Below are 16,412 nucleotides of genomic sequence, written 5' to 3'. Positions count from 1 at the left end.
CAAAAGAGATCATTACTAATTTTCTTAAATAATTTTTTCTGTTCTCAAAATCTGACCTTAAATTTCTTTTACAATCATTGGTTTGTGTCTGAAATTCGGCCTCTGTATTAATGTATTAATAAGTTCTCAATTTCTGCTTAAATAAATGTTTTACTTGAATAAAATTCCTCTTCCATGCCAAATTTGGATCCATTTGCTTGATCAGTTTCCGAGGTATAACAAAAAAATAAAATTCGTCATATTTTATAATCAAGAAAACATTTCTCGTACCCAAATCTCTTCTACGCAAAATTTGCTAGATAATTTCTCGAGTTGATTAAAAAAAAGCGTGGATGCACTCCTCTTCCTTTTCTATCTCCCCCTGAAAAGAAAGAAAGATTTTAAAATTCTCATTTCCTTATACTTTGCTATGACAAATTTGGTGCCAGTTGCTTAAAACGTTATCGAGTTTTCCAAAAAATCATTTGAATAGCGGTCTCAAACAACCATAGAGTCTTCTTCCGCATCCAAATATTCTCCCATGCCAAATTGAGTTCCATTTACTCGATTATTTCTCCAGTATAGAAAAAAATGTATGGGAACCCCGCTCCCCCTTTTCTATTTACCTTATGCAAGGTGGAAAGGGCTTCAAACTAACTTGGAAACATTTCATTTACCCTGATACTCTCGCATTCAAAATTTGACTGTCCTGTATGGGTCCCTTCTCCTCTTTCTATCCTCCTAATCAGAGTACGGAGAGGTCTCGAACAATCATAGAACCTTTTTCCATATTCAAATATTCCACCATGCCAATTTTGTTCCATTTGCTCGAATAGTTATCGTATAATGCAATAAAAATAGTATGGAAGCTCCCCTCCCACTTTTTTTCCTCCCCACTGGAAAAAAGAGAGGTCTTAAATATGCATTGAAACATTTCTTATATCCATGCCAAATTTGGCTACATTTGCTTGAATAATTCTCGAGTTACGTAAAAAAAATGTTAGAGCTTCCCTCCCCCATTTCTATCTCCTCATTGGAGAAAGGGAGTGGTGCCAAATAGTCATAGAAATATTTCTCGCAACAAAATACTCTCCCATGCCAAATTTGGTACCGTTTGCTTGAATGGTTATCAAGTTTGGCAAAGATTTCTCTTTTGCTTGGAAGACTATAATAGGAACCTCCCTAGCCTCAAAAGCACCCCTAAGTTTCAAGCAAATCGATTCAGTAGTTTCCGAGTCTAAAGGGAACAGACAGACAGACGGAAATCCATTTTTATATTTGTAGATAACCCCACTGTGACCGGCTCCAATTCTGCGCATATTCATATCTTCACAAGAATACCAGTTTTGAAATCAATAAGAACATTTCAAAAAGCCAAATCGAAATGAGAAAATGCACAAATTTTGTAACCAATTATAATAGGGGCCGTTTTGAGTAATTTACAGAAATGTTTATAAGCAGTGATAATCTTAGAAAGAATAAGTAATTTCTCATCTGAAACATATTGTTTTTCAACAAAAAATAATTCAAACAAAGCGGAAAGTAAAAAAGGTGCATTGTAGTAAAATTGGTTCTATTAAAATGACACATTTCGAATAAAGTACAATTAACAATTCAAAATAATCGCAAATAAGTGGATTTGTTTCTCGTTGATTCGTTCCATACAAACACAATGATATCCAAATTTAACATGCTTTCCACATAATACGCCTTTTGAAAATGTTTTCTTACTTTTTACATTATATTCTGGAGACAAGTATGTCTAGAAAAAGTTCACTGAAGGTTCAAAATATTAAATTCAAACATAAAGTTCAGTATTCAAAGCCCCAAAACTCAACGTTACTCAACGCGCAACTATTGAAAGTACTTTTTCATGGTGAAACTGTTTATTAAAGATTCATAGATTCAAGAAATCTGCGGCAAAATATTTTATCAGAAAAACTTTGAAAGTGAATCTTCTTCATCGTGAAATTTTTCACACTCTAAAGTAGTCCAATGTCGATTTGGCATCACTTTTTTGCTATATTGTAAACATATAATCTAACTTTTACAATTTTCTCTCAAGTAAACGACGAACCATCCAGACGAAACAACCAGACATCATCTCATCATGTTAAAACGCTAATATTTATCAACTATTGACAAAATTTGTTTGAAAATTGTTCGAATTTAATCATTTTTTTTGAAAATTCTGTATAGGAGCCCTATTTACAAAAACGGTAAACGTTTATGTTACGGCGTCCCTGATTTGTCCCTCGCGCACCTTCCTAGAACGAGTCACTGACAGCTGCACTGGAAATAGTGACAGTTCACTCGGATAGACGATAAAGCGGAGAGACAACGTTTTCCCCATCCTCGTGAACTTGAGCGAAGACGCGCATTTGATGGAAATTAATAACACTAGTTTACAAAATTTTAAAAAAATCGTGAACTTGATTAACTGACCAACATTTTAAATGTAAAATCGAGCGCTGAATCCGAAAATGAAATTCAAAAAAATCTCAGTAGAACCGTTTTTGAGTTATACTCCAAATATGAAATTTCGGAAAAATTAAAAAAGTTCTTATACTTAGATTAAAATATCTCGGACGGCATAACAGTAATTTGAAATCTCTCTTTTGCATATTTAAGGTGAATAAATTTTCTATCGATCATCTGAACACTGTTTTTGCGTTTGACCAACAGTATTGTTGATATCATTGAATTTATGAGAAAAAATATATAAAAAACGCATTTTTTTTAGAGAAAATTTTGTTTTAACGAAAGTTTTAGACTCGATGGTAGCATTTAAAAATCTGATTTTCTTTTGCGCTTTAATGTCAATTTAAAACAAAGATTTCAAGTGGTTATTTTTCAAAATCGGTTTAAAACTGAAGAAGTTATGGCTACTTTACCATAACTGAAATTTTTGGAGTTTTTAATAATTTAACGAACCGCAGTACACTTATCATAGTATAGGAAGAATGAAACATGATAAATCTCACTCGCTCCAAGTCAAAACTATTTATTAGCTAACCAAAAGGTCACATGCCTAGTTTCAGGAAGATCTGACCATAGGGAGGGGTTGCTTGAGTATAAAACGTGAATAAAATTTTGAGGTATTTTGTCCGGAAGGAACGAAAAATACTGGTTTTTCATCAATAATTTTTTTCATCACTAGCTGATTGTTTTTTATTCTTGATTTTCTTGAAGCCTAAGTTGAGACAAATATTTCACCCGAAGACTGTAACTCGATTGGATTTGAAACAGAAAAGTTATTGCTGTTCAAAGACCGCAAATTTTGTCCAACACGCAATGAGTACTTTTCACGCATTGCGTTTTATACGACAATTTTCGACCAAAATACAATCTTTGAACCGCTATAACTTTTCTGTTTCAAATCCAATCGAGTTACAGTCTTCGGGTGAAATATTTGTCTCAACTTAGGCTTCAAGAATATCAACAATAAAAAACAATCAGCTAGTGATGAAAAAAATTATTGATGAAAAACCAGTATTTTTCGTTCCTTCCGGACAAAATACCTCAAAATTTTATTCACGTTTTATACTCAAGCAACCCCTCCCTATGGTCAGATCTTCCTGAAACTTGGCATGTGACCTTTTGGTAAGCTAATAAATAGTTTTGACTTGGAGCGAGTGAGATTTATCATGTTTCATTCTTCCTATACTATGATAAGTGTACTGCGGTTCGTTAAATTATTAAAAACTCCAAAAATTTCAGTTATGGTAAAGTAGCCATAACTTCTTCAGTTTTAAACCGATTTTGAAAAATAACCACTTGAAATCTTTGTTTTAAATTGACATTAAAGCGCAAAAGAAAATCAGATTTTTAAATGCTACCATCGAGTCTAAAACTTTCGTTGAAACAAAATTTTCTCTATAAAAATGCATTTTTTATAATTTTTTTTCTCATAAAATCACTAATATCAACAATACTGTTGGTCAAACGCAAAAACAGTGTTCAGATGATCGATAGAAAATTTATTCACCTTAAATATGCAAAAGAGAGATTTCAAATTACTGTTATGCCGTCCGAGATATTTTAATCTAAGTACAAAAACTTTTTTAATTTTTCCGAAATTTCATATTTGGAGTATAACTCAAAAACGGTTCTACTAAGATTTTTTTGAATTGCATTTTCGGAGTCAGCGCCCGATTTTACATTGGAAATGACCTTCAGTTTACTGAGTTCAAAAATGCTGTAAACTAGTGTAATTAACCGGGTTGTAGATTATCGAGACCTCTGAAAGGTATTTAAAATAAATATTCCCTGAATAATTATAAACAATTTAGAGTTGTAACGATCGTAGGTTGATTCCGGGAGATTTATTATAATAATTATTGGAGGTTAGGAAAAGTCAGGTTAAGTCATCAAAATTGTAAGTGGAACCCTTATTCAATGAATTTATAATTATCCTAACCAATGTTAAATATAGTTTTAACTTCTTTACCACAAATACTGGTGTTGCTCAACAAAGGTGCCGAAAATTTACATCAAGATTTTTAACATGAGCAAATTTAATCAAAATCGTTTGAAAATTGTGCAAGTTCTGATATAATTTACAATGAATATGTAAGATCCTTCCCTCTCCCCTTTTCTACAAAAATATTTGGCAATACAATAATTGGTAGAATACATCAAAACCTGTCCACCACCATGATAAATCATTCGATTAAGTCAAAATACGTTTGTGTGGGAAATTTGAAGAAAATTACTAATCAATTGTTTGGATTGTGTCATATTTTATGTAAATTTTGTATGATGCCCCCTCCCTCCCTTAAGTCGGAGGGGTTTGTAACTATTATAGAAACCATCTTCGGCTCCAAAAACTCTCAGACTGCAGTCTTTTTTCCGAAGAATGTTTTTTCGGATATTTTTTCTTAGACTTTGAATAACGGAAAACTAGAGTGTTGTATGCAGGCTTGTAAGTGGTCACCATCGTTTGAATTTTTCCGGAGACGATCACCACACATCGTTCGCGACAATCGTGGAGAGCGCAATCGTTTGATCGGAGAGCAAAAAAATGTCAAATGAAATTTTGATCTTTGTTGTGGTTAGTCGTTTGACTCTCATCCCTCTTGCGTAGATAATCGAGATAATCATTCCGCATTGTTCGACCAACACATCCAAACATCACCCGGCGCTGCAGAGTGGCGATTTTTTTTTCAACAGGAGGGAGTGAATAGAAAAGATTGCATTTGCTGATTGAGTCTGTAAGTTCTGCTGCGTGAAAGAGATAGGCGATGTCGTAAACTGTCGGGAATTATGGTCGTTTGAACATCAAATTATCCCTCTCGTGTACCAAGACACGAAATTTCGTTCGACAATCACACAAAGAAGAATGAATGTCGTTTCGTTTGATGGTAGTCGACTGTTCGGCAAGTTTTCGGTCGCATTCGTTTGATGGCACGAACAATGAAACTGATTAAAGCAGGCTGTGCGACTGTCAGAGAAAATGTCGATGGTTTACAAGTCTGGTTGTATGTGAATAATGTCTGATAAACATTATTGAGTTACATTACGAGGTTTCCAAAACTGTAAATTTAAAATCGGTTGGAAAACAACAGAGATATATTGGTTTTAGTCAGGAGCGTCAAATTGACATCCAGGGACTGTAACGAGTAAGAATTTCTGGGCGGATGAGGGTTGAAATAACACCAGATTCAGCATCAATATATTTTCGATTTACGGATTTTTCGGTTTTTAAGGACCCAGTTTCCAAGTCGTATGGTTGATTTTTATTGTCAAATAATAGCTATGAGGCACCCATAAATCAATCGAAATTCAATATGTCAATTTTCGCTACCGTTAAAGCGACAGGATTTTTCCAAATATTCTGTGGTTCGAGTGACTATTACAACACAAATAATGCATAAGTGAGATATGAAAGAATTTTTCCATCTGCAATTATAAGTTTAGAAATCATTTTTTTTCGTCAACTTTTCCAACTTACAATGTTTTGTGGTGTTTTTCTCATATACACTCACCTTAATCATTAAACAACACGCTCCTCCGAAGGCATGGTTTGAGAATAGGTATTGTTTACATTTTTTTTTTCATTTCTGCGCCAAATTTTGGCTGGTGCACCGCACCCTAACGTATCAAAACAAACCAAGCGAACGCGAAAGGTCATCTTGCGAAGTTAATTAATAATCACTGCATTCCACTTACTTTGAGCCAATTTTCGAACTGTAGCCAGCTACTTTAAGAGTGAGAGCGCCAAAAATCAAGGATAACCTTCTGAACCAACAATCGGTGTTGAATGCGCGACAGTTTGTTCCGCAAGCTCAAGCAGGCAGGCAGGCAGCGTTTGGAAATTTATGCCAAACTTATTTAAAATTTGACACTTCTTTGCAAGCGGAAAAGTATTGAGATTTGCTGGTTTAAATTTATCGAAAATATTTGAACCGGAAAGGGGAAGGGGAAACTTGATTATTGTTTTTAAAGTGAAATAACCGGTTAAAGAGGGAGGTTTTCCGTGGTTCGTGTTTTTTTAACCATTTTGGCGCCACGATTCTTTCCGGCTGGCTTCCTCTTCGCAGCCGCAACCAACAGATGTACCTACCTACCTTCTCTTTGCAACTAGGTACACCGATTGCAAATTAAGTAAGCACTTGTGGTGGCTAGGAGCGCGAAAATAGCTTTTGATATCCGATGTTGACACAACAACTAAAGCCACGTTTCGATATATTCACAATCAAACCTCGAGTGCAGTCTGGTTTGTGTACAAACCTACAAAAATTGTTCAATATATACATATTTAGCTACCTAGCTGCTTATAGACTCGAACAATAAACTCATTAATAGAGCTTCAATATTTCGATAAAGAGTGTGAAAATCTAATGAACTTCATCACTTTTCATCACAAACAGTAAACACTGATTGTTTTCTAATTTTTTTTTTATTACTTTTAATGATTGTTCAAGCTTCGGATGAATACTAAAATTTTAAAACATTAGATTTAGATAAATATTAGATTAAATTATCGCGTTTTTATTTTTCATCACGTTTCCCACGCTCGTTTTTTAATATTGTAATTAGTAAGTATACTTTCAGTTTTGTAAGCTTTTTTGTTAACCTCTGCAAATGCACCGAATTCGATTGAAATTTTTCGTCAATGCTTCTTTTGCTAGAGTTTGAAAGGTTTGTTTTATGAAAAGCTTTGAATAGATGGATGGAAATAATGAAATTTTCAGTGAAACTACTTAGCTAGTACTTTTCGATTGGAGAAGTGATGAAGAAGGTAAATTTTTCTGTAGGGTCGTTGAGCTTATACAGAATAAACCGGACAATGTTAAAAAGCCGTCCATCCATAAAATAAACAAAACACGGTAGTCAAGTCGTGCTCAAAATAGTTGTGGAGTTAAATTTTCAAATATCTTGTAATGGACTTCGGAACAAACTTTTTCAATGTTTCGTACTCAAGTCTCGCCTGAAAGTTCCACAGGGGTATCAAGAGAAAATATGTCTTATATGTGTCTGACGATCTGTGGAAGCTGCAACACTGATGAATTGTTACCAAACATCGTAACAAAGGATGTTTTTTTTTTTTAAATATTGGTGTGTATTTAGTTTTAGAATATTTCCCGTGTAGATTTAAAGTTTTCCCCTTTTAATATTCCTTTTGTAAGCGTCAGATAACACTTTCAACGAGGTTGTAGTGATTGGTCGCGATTAAATGTAGTTTTAAATATCGCAGTGAGGGAAAATGATGGGTGATGGTTTTCCCCAAATAATGCAGCCTTCAAAGCCGACGACAGCGCCACAAGCCACCAGTATGTAGCCAGGAAGCTTGATCACCTCACAACCAGAGGGCCATCCATGGTAACCCGCGCTGCTTGGTAACCACCCCGATCGGTAGCGACGGTCGACGAGTTCACGAAGGCGAACGATCGTGTCCGACATTATGGGAGAGCAACGACCTATATTCGCGGTTCAAGGCCGGTCAAAGGCTGTTTCCTGGAGCTGGCTCACTTCAATTAGTACTACGACATTGTGAAGTACATACATAGTGCAAGACTTATCTGCACACACATAAGTTTTAAGTGCTCAAGCGTCCAGGTAAGCCATGAGACGCCGAACCGCCATTTTGTTCCCGCCGAAATACGGAACACTAACGCCTGATTCCTCAACAGGACCCCTAAGTTTTGGCCAAAAGAAACCATTTGGCGGGACAGAAGCCAACCTTTGTCCCTGAATCAGCCTTGGTTTGGTCACGATTGCCCGGGATAGCCGTTACCATCCGGGTGATCATTGGTTGAAGGTTGTGGTCGATTCTGAACAACAACACTCGGATCGACCAATCAAGCTCTCCAACCAGCTCCTTCGTTCTCGTAGCCGAAATCCCCGAAAAAACATACCGGTTTCCGGTAGGAATTGGACCGGCAAAGCAGTTGGTCAGCAGCAGCAGCGTCGCCCTCGTCGAAGCTCCGCCATATTCCAAAACCCGGCAACCAGGGCTTTGACCTAAAAGGTAGCGTAACCATTTGGTATTTACCAGTTTGCGCATATACAGTAGAATTGTGGTGACAATTGTTAAATAAAGATTGAGAAGTGCATATTTTGGGGTTTCCTGAGGTCAAAGTTCGAACTCCCTGTGATTTCCTTTGGTAAGCGAGCCAGCCTGAGGCCTTATAAAGGGAGTCCCTGTATCGCCGGTGGGGTGGTAGGTTTAAAACTTACACTTTCCCTAATTGTTGCTGCATGGGATGGCTGAGGTTGCAAAAGCCCAACTAGCAACACTGGCGAAAGGAAAAGTAACTAGCGGTTTCAAGCTGTCAGCGGCATAAAGTGTGTGGCTGCGAACCAGAACGGACGCCAATTGTTCTGGTCCTAATGCTTTCTTTCTTAACGGACTCCACGTGAATACCAGGAGTTCGCCGAAGTGTCCGGTCTCCATCTTGCTCCCCATATCCGGTTTTTTGCCGTTTTGGGCAAGCGTGGGACCCGGCATATCTGGACTTGTGTGTCAACGGGTGATTAGAACACGAAGGATCAAATCGAGTACGCCCACGTCCTACGGGTTTCGACTAGCAGCATCAGGCCTTCTATCAACTTCGAACCAGCCGCCAAAGTCGTCCGGGGCGACCGATCGTTGGGTTAGCTTACAACCCTTGGCCTGAGGACGACAAGACCCAGCGAAGCAGAAGCGAGGACAGCCGGGTGGTCGAACCACTACCAAACCACTTCCGGTTCCAGTCTACCTCGTAGTCGGATCCTGCTAGACGCACTACGTGTTACCACCTCGGAAAGCCAGGTATGTATGAGCAACCGCTCCTAAACAGCAACATTCCTTTTCCTACAAAAATGTAAACCTTAGCGGAGTTCGGGTACCCACCACGGTGGATGCTTTGGTTGCATGCTAACTAAGTTAGGGGACTCAGTACACGTCTGTTCTCTATGTCAGGGGTGCGTGCGGAGTGCAACAATGGTGTTCGGACATCGCGACGGTCCTCCAGCGAGATAGTGGGGTTGGCTGCGGGCCTTGCGAGCCCGTGACTGAGAAAAATAAAACAACAACGAACAATGAACAAGAAATTTCGGACGGAAATCGGCAAAGACCCACGCGACGAAAAGGTACTAGCGATTGGAAACTTGGAACATGGAACTGCCGGTCTCTAAATTTCATCGGCAGTACCCACGTGCTCTCCAACGAATTGAAGACCCGCAAATTTAATATCGTATAGGTACAGGAGGTATGCTGGAAGGGCTCCAGGGTACGAACGATGGTCATGCCATTTACCGGAGCTGCGGCAACACACACGAGGTTGTAAGCTTGATCGGGAAAATGGCGAAGCACGTGATCGGGTGGTGGCCGATCAACCCGCCGGTTGCCGGTTGAGAATCAAGGGTCGGTTCTTCAACACCAGCATCATCAACGTGCACAGCCCACACCTCGGAAGTACCGGTGACGACAAAGACGAATTCTAGCTGACAAACGAAAACGGCCTAAGACTCATAGATTTTGCCACCTCCAAACGAATGGCCGTACGAAGCATCATTTTTCAGCGCCGTCTCCCACACAAGTACACCTGGAGATCACCGTACCAAACATAATCACAGGTCGACCACGTTTTGATAGACAGTCAGCACTTCTTGGACTTCATCGACGTCAGATCCTGTTAAGGCGCCAACATTGAGTCAGACCACTATCTGGTGGTGGTGAAGATGCGCCCAAAACTTTCCGTAGTGAACAACATACGAAACCGACGCCCGTCTCGGTTAAATATCGCACGACTGAAGCAATCTGCGGTCGCGACAGACTACGCGCAAGCGTTCGAAGCAGCGCTGCCGGCAGAGGGCGAGCTTGACGAAGCCCCTATTGACTGTTGAGATACCATCAACCGCGTGACGGAGAACGTCATCGGGCATGACGAACGAACTCAACGGAACGACTGGTTCGACGAGGAGTGTAGGAGGGTGATGGACGAAGAGAACGCCGCGCGGGCGGCAGCAGTACAAAGAAGCACCCGTCGAAAACGTGGAAAATCACCGACAGCGGTAGAGGCAGCGAGTCCGAATTTTCCAGCAAAAAAGGGCCTCCTGGAGGAGGAGTATGAGGAGCCCGAGCAGCTGCATCGTTCCCAAGAAACACAAAAGTTCTATTAGAAACTCAACGCACCCCGCAAAGGCTTCGTGCCGCAAGCCAGAATGAGCCGGGATAAGGACCGAGGCAACCTGCCTGACGGACAATCGTGAGGTGATCAAAAGGTGGAAGCAGTACTTCGCTGAACACATGAATGGCGCACATGCAGGAGATCCAGACGGTGGGAAGAGATACATCGTCGGCGTAGTAAATGACGAGGTGGAGCCACTCCCAACGATGAGTGAAGTTAAAGAAGCCATTCACCAGATGAATAGCTCGAACGTTTAGGATTTTGTGGATCTCTTCTTGGCTGGTTCCGCAGTTACTTAACTGGACGTAACTTGACAGTTCGTACGGGTAACTGTTTTTCCAGGCCGTTCTTAGCTTCATCGTGCGTGCCTCAGGGAAGTCATCTAGGGCCAATAGTATTCATTCCTGATCTACTTCAATGACGTGCTACAACTTCTCGATGGACCAAAATTAGCATATGCAGACGACTTGAAACTGTTCTACTTTATCAATGGCCCCGAAGATGTAAACTTCCAGCAGAACCAGTTTAAACTCTTTGTCTCCTGGTGTGATGCCAATCGTCTACCTTTAAACCATAGTTAATGCGCAGTAATATCATTTTCCCACAAACGACGCCCGTTCTCAGCCGTATATGTCCTTGGAAACGATTCAATCTCTCGAGCTCAACACGTGAAAGATCTTGGTGTGATTCTTGACGTGCGGCTGGATTTGAAGACTCATACGAACTATATCGTTGACAAGGCCTCGATAAGCCTGGGTCTTCTTTTCCGCAAGAAAACACTTTAAGAACATCTACTGCCTGCAGAATCTTTACTGTAGTTTGGTTCGATTGATCATTGAATATGCTTCTGCGACTTGGTGCCCATATTATCAAAACGGTTCTGATCGCATCGAAGCCATCCAACGACGTTATTTATGGTATGCTCTTTGACACTTAAACTGGCAAGACCCTTTTCGCTGCAAGTCCGCAGGGCCGCTACTCGTGCGTCTTTTGTCGCTGATCTACTTTCATCAAGAATCGACTCTCCCGCACTTTTGGAAGTTCTTCCACTTAGCATCCGGACTCAAGGTTTGAGGAATTGGGCCAACTCTGCAATAATTGGCTTTCAACCGCTTCTCAGAGCATTTTCATTTTGACGTTTCGAGGGATGTATTCCGAAGATGAATTTTTAGTGTTCTAAGTTCAGTGTAGATTTGTATTTGTAGTTAGTCTTTTAATTTTCAAATATCATTTGGATCTATATATGATTTATAATGAATTAAATTGAATAAAATAGCAACAAGTCGGCTGGGAAGGATAGCATCGCAGCTGAACTTATCAAAATGGAAGGAGAGGGTAATATGTCCACACGAAGGGCGACAAATTGGACTGTCAGAACTACCGAGCTATCACTAACCTAAATGCCGCCTACAAAGTGCTGTCCCGAATCCAACTCCGCCGCCTAACGCCACAAGCAAACATATACGTGGGAAGGCATCAGGCCGGCTTCATGGAGGGACGATGGAGAAGATCTACCGCAAACTGAAAAGCCAAGCAGGAAGGATTGGGTTAATGATTAATACGCCCAAGAATAAGTATACCCTGGCCTGCAGATCCGAGACCGATCGAGCCCGCTTTTCTAGTTATAACAAGGTCACGATCGATGGCGACGAGCTGGAGATAGTCGAAGACTTAGTCTTTCTCGGCTCACTGGTGACCGCAGACAATGACACCAGCCGTGTGGTCCGGCAGCTAATGATCTGCGGAAGTCGTGTCTGCTTATGGACTCTCCAAGCAACTGCGGTCGAGATGATTTAGCCCTCACACGAAGTGCAACCTGTATAAGACGCTCATTAGACCGGTTATTCTCTACGGGCACGAGACATGGGTATTGCTCGAGGAGGACCTGCGTACACTCAGAGTATTCGAGCGACGAGTGTTAAGAACCATCTTTGGCAACGTGCAGGAGCACGGAATGTGGAGGCAACGGATGAACCACGAGCTCGCGCGACTCTACGGTAGGGTTACCAGATCCCGCAACACCAAAAAGAGTACATTGAGATCATTTACGCAAAAAGTGAGAAGAAACTATATAACGTCAGGTTGATGGCTGGATGTTCTGTCAATTTGTCAAGGTTATGCAAAAGTTGGATTATTGGAAGAGATAGCAGTAATAAGATGTAATGCTGACAAACCCCAAAATATACATTATAAAACAATCCATTTGAAGGACCTTTTTTTATTGACGCGCACAACCATTACAATCATTATTTGAATGCCATAACGCTAGTAAAATGTCGAAAACTAAACTTTAAAAAAAATATTTGAGATTTGTGCGCATTTAAGCATATTATCTGTATTGTATATTGATTATAGTTTGTATACTCACAGGCGCTTATCGCGCTGACGTAATTACAACTAAAAATGCATGTTAATGAAAACAAGATATTGAAGTAATTTGTTGTAAGTCTTATTCCTTTCGTAGTTTTACCATAACATGTGAAATAACCTCATATAATCAAAAAATACGCAGGATTTTAAGATCAAATGTTTTTTTAAAAAAAGAGTACATTTGGTAAAATTTCACAAAAAGAAGAGTACGCCCATTTCTCGACCGAAAAAGAGTACATGTACTCTTAAAAGAGTACGTATGGTAACCCTACTCTACGGCGAACCCAGTATTCAGAAGGTGGTGAAGGCTGGCCAGATACGCTGGGCGGGACATGTTGCGAGAATGCCGGACGACTGTCCTGCGAAACAGGTGTTCGCTACGAACCTTGTAGGAACGAGACGAGCAGGAGCTAACGAGCGAGGTGGTCAGACCAAGTGGAGTGTGATCTGGTGAATGTGAGATGTCCGAGGAAATTGGAGAACGGTTGCCATGAATCGAGTGAATTTTAGGAATTATGTTCGTCAAGTTAAAAAAATAAATAAATATCTAAAACCTGGCAAAATACGGGCAGTGGATTTCAAAATTTTTAACCTGAAATCGGGCAATGACCGGGCTAATTTGGTCAAAACCCAGCGAAAAACATCAGCAGATTTCAAATCGTATTTTAGGCTTCCATAAATCCTTTTATTTTTTTTTTTTAACTTTTGCTAATTAAATTCGTTCTCAGACTCAAAAATTAAAAAAAAAATATAAAAACTCAATTTGTTTTTATTTTTTATTTTGCAGATAATGTGAATAAATTTGCGCAAAATCAGGGCAATCGGAACATATCGGATTTTTCCCAAATTTTGTATCAAATATCGGCTAGTCCGGATGAAATCTGGCAAGCTTAATATAAGGTGGTATGAGTCTTATGGTTTTAAAAGCCGCTTTCAATAAGAAAGGCTACGAACATTACAGCCAATCTGCAAGATTCATACATGTTTGCCAAAAATGCCTACTTATAATAAAATGTGTGTCTTTTTTATGCCAGCCTTACTAGGTAAGATGGTCGGTCAAGAATTTAAATCACATTCTTTTTTTTTTGAGTTTTCTTGCTGGCTGGATGACTGGATCTCATTTTGGAATTTGAAAGCTGGCTAGGATAGTAAATAGAAGTAAAATATGGTTCTTATTTCTGTAGCGGATCTTGAATTCGATTGTTTGTGATAATCTCTTAGGTTTTACATGGGTGCCAGTGAAATGTAGACAAAATTTAACCCAGATTTTAACTGATTTTATAAACCCAATGGGCGATGGAATCGAAAAGTTATTCTTTCTTTCCTTAAGAAAACCCCATATGAGAAGAGGCGAATGAGCTAAATATTTAATGCCTCTATAAATAAATCAATCAATCAATCAAAAACCCATATGATCTGTTAAAAGTTGGGTGAAATTTTAGTTGCATCTCATTAGCGCTAATGCAAAATTATCACCCAAATTGGGCAGCGCTTCCATCGTCTACTGGGAAATCTTTGGATTAGTCTGAATCAGCATCCAGAAGTACAATATGTTGACATCCTAGTAACCAAGTTTATAAGGATTGTTGATAACTGCGAAGATTGCTACTGTTTTGCCTCGGTAAAGTAAAACAAAAATGACAAGTTCAGGCTTGTTCTCGAGTGGCAGCGACTACAAACAGATTCTGAATAGATTGAAAACTGAATTCGAGAAACGTTATAATGCATCCAAAGAGACCACTCTTTCATCACTGAACAATTACGATATACTGAAAATAATTGGAACAGGCGCTTTCGGTGTTGTAAAATTGATCCGCAAGAAAAATTCCGATCAATACTACGCGATGAAAATTTTATCTAAGGCCCAAATCGTACAGCATAAGCAGATACAACACACGATCAACGAGAAAAGGATCCTTCAGAGCGTGAATTTCCCATTTCTTGTTCATTTGGAGACCTGTGCCAAGGATAATTCGTTCGTTTATCTGGTGATGCCGTTCATTAACGGAGGTGAAATGTATTCGTTATTACGATCCAATAAGCGGTTTAGTGAGGATCAATCAAAATTTTATGCAGCACAAATAGCGCTTGCACTCGAATACTTGCATTATTTAAATTTGGTGTACCGAGATTTGAAGCCCGAAAATGTTCTGATTGATCATAAAGGGTACGTTAAGATAGCGGACTTTGGATTTTGCAAGATGATTCGAGATCGGACGTGGACGCTCTGTGGCACTCCCGAATATTTGGCACCGGAACTGCTCCAATCTAAAGGATACGGCAAGAGCATCGACTGGTGGACATACGGTGTTGTCGTGTACGAAATGGTTGCCGGATATACCCCTTTTTATTCCGTGGATCAAATGAAAATGTTTGAGAAAATATGTAAAGGAAAATTTCGATTTCCAGCCGATTTCAGTGCCGATCTTAGAGATTTGGTGAAAAACATCCTTCAGGTAGATTTGTCCCGAAGGTTTGGAAATTTGAAGGATGGAACAAGCGATATTAAAGGTCACCCGTGGTTCAAAGGAACGAACTGGATCGCCATGCTGAATGGGGAAGTAACGGCTCCATTTCTACCGAAAATCAGCGGTCAAGGAGATACATCTCGTTTTGATTATTACGAAGAAAGGAATTTGAAAGTTGCATCCAAATGCCAATTTGTGAAGGAATTTGCCGATTTCTAGAATACGCTTAACGTTGGTTCTCTTTTTGTATGTTTGTATATCAATGTATTGCATTCAATGTTATAAAAAGATTGATTTTTTAAGACTAAATTTTTTTGATTTGTAAATCGGTTGAACGTAAATACATTAACTGATCTAAAGTAAGTATCGAGCTCTATTTCGCCAGGGAGTCGGTGATTGAAACTTTATGCAAGCCATTCGAACAAGTTCCGACGCGTGTATAATGTGGGAATTGCGAAACATAATATCTTAGTCGAACACTAGCGCTGAGGAAGTTGTTTGCAAAATGACGGCACCTGCTGCGAGTAGTTTAAGGTATTTTCTATTGACGACGTCATACGATCGTGGATATGATTATCGATATTATTATTTGAGCGAAAAGCCGAAGTTGAAGGCAAAAAATGATGTAATTTTTATGTATAAAAAAGAAGCAAATTTTAATATCTTCATAATAACCAAACTGTGCCATAACCTATTTCAATTCATTGCCATTGATAATCAAAATTTAGGTTAAAATGGCGTAACCTCATTCATGAACTAGCCCTAACGTCCTTCGATGCCATTCTGTAGCTATTTTATCGTAGTTTTTCCTTTGAAATGCGTAAACTTGTTCTGAGATTTGCGGTGATGCAATTCGACGAGACCGTTCGGCGACAACACAGCTCAGCTGAGAGCTTACCGTAGCTACAGTCCCCGTCAGCCCCACTTTTTCAGTTCCTCCCCAAGTCTGTGGCTTGGAGACGTCAACTCAACTAGCGGC

General features: G+C 39.5%; 2 protein-coding genes across 3 annotated transcripts in view; one reads left to right on the top strand and one right to left on the bottom strand.

The window, feature by feature from the left end:
- The window catches only part of LOC129741799 (protein real-time), a 45,268-nt gene that overhangs the window by 16,892 nt on the left and 11,964 nt on the right, over window positions 1–16,412 (bottom strand). The window lies entirely within an intron of this gene.
- On the top strand, window positions 14,559–15,663 carry LOC129741800 (cAMP-dependent protein kinase catalytic subunit beta-like). Its single transcript, XM_055733592.1, has one exon. It carries the CDS (start codon window positions 14,603–14,605, stop codon window positions 15,650–15,652), a length of 1,050 nt encoding a protein of 349 aa, XP_055589567.1. The 5' UTR covers window positions 14,559–14,602; the 3' UTR covers window positions 15,653–15,663.

The sequence above is a fragment of the Uranotaenia lowii genome, chromosome 2 (assembly GCF_029784155.1).
Source record: "Uranotaenia lowii strain MFRU-FL chromosome 2, ASM2978415v1, whole genome shotgun sequence".
Classification (NCBI taxonomy): Eukaryota; Metazoa; Arthropoda; class Insecta; order Diptera; family Culicidae; genus Uranotaenia; species Uranotaenia lowii.
The sequence above is the reverse complement of the archived record's forward strand: the minus strand, read 5'-3'. Positions and strand labels throughout refer to the sequence as shown.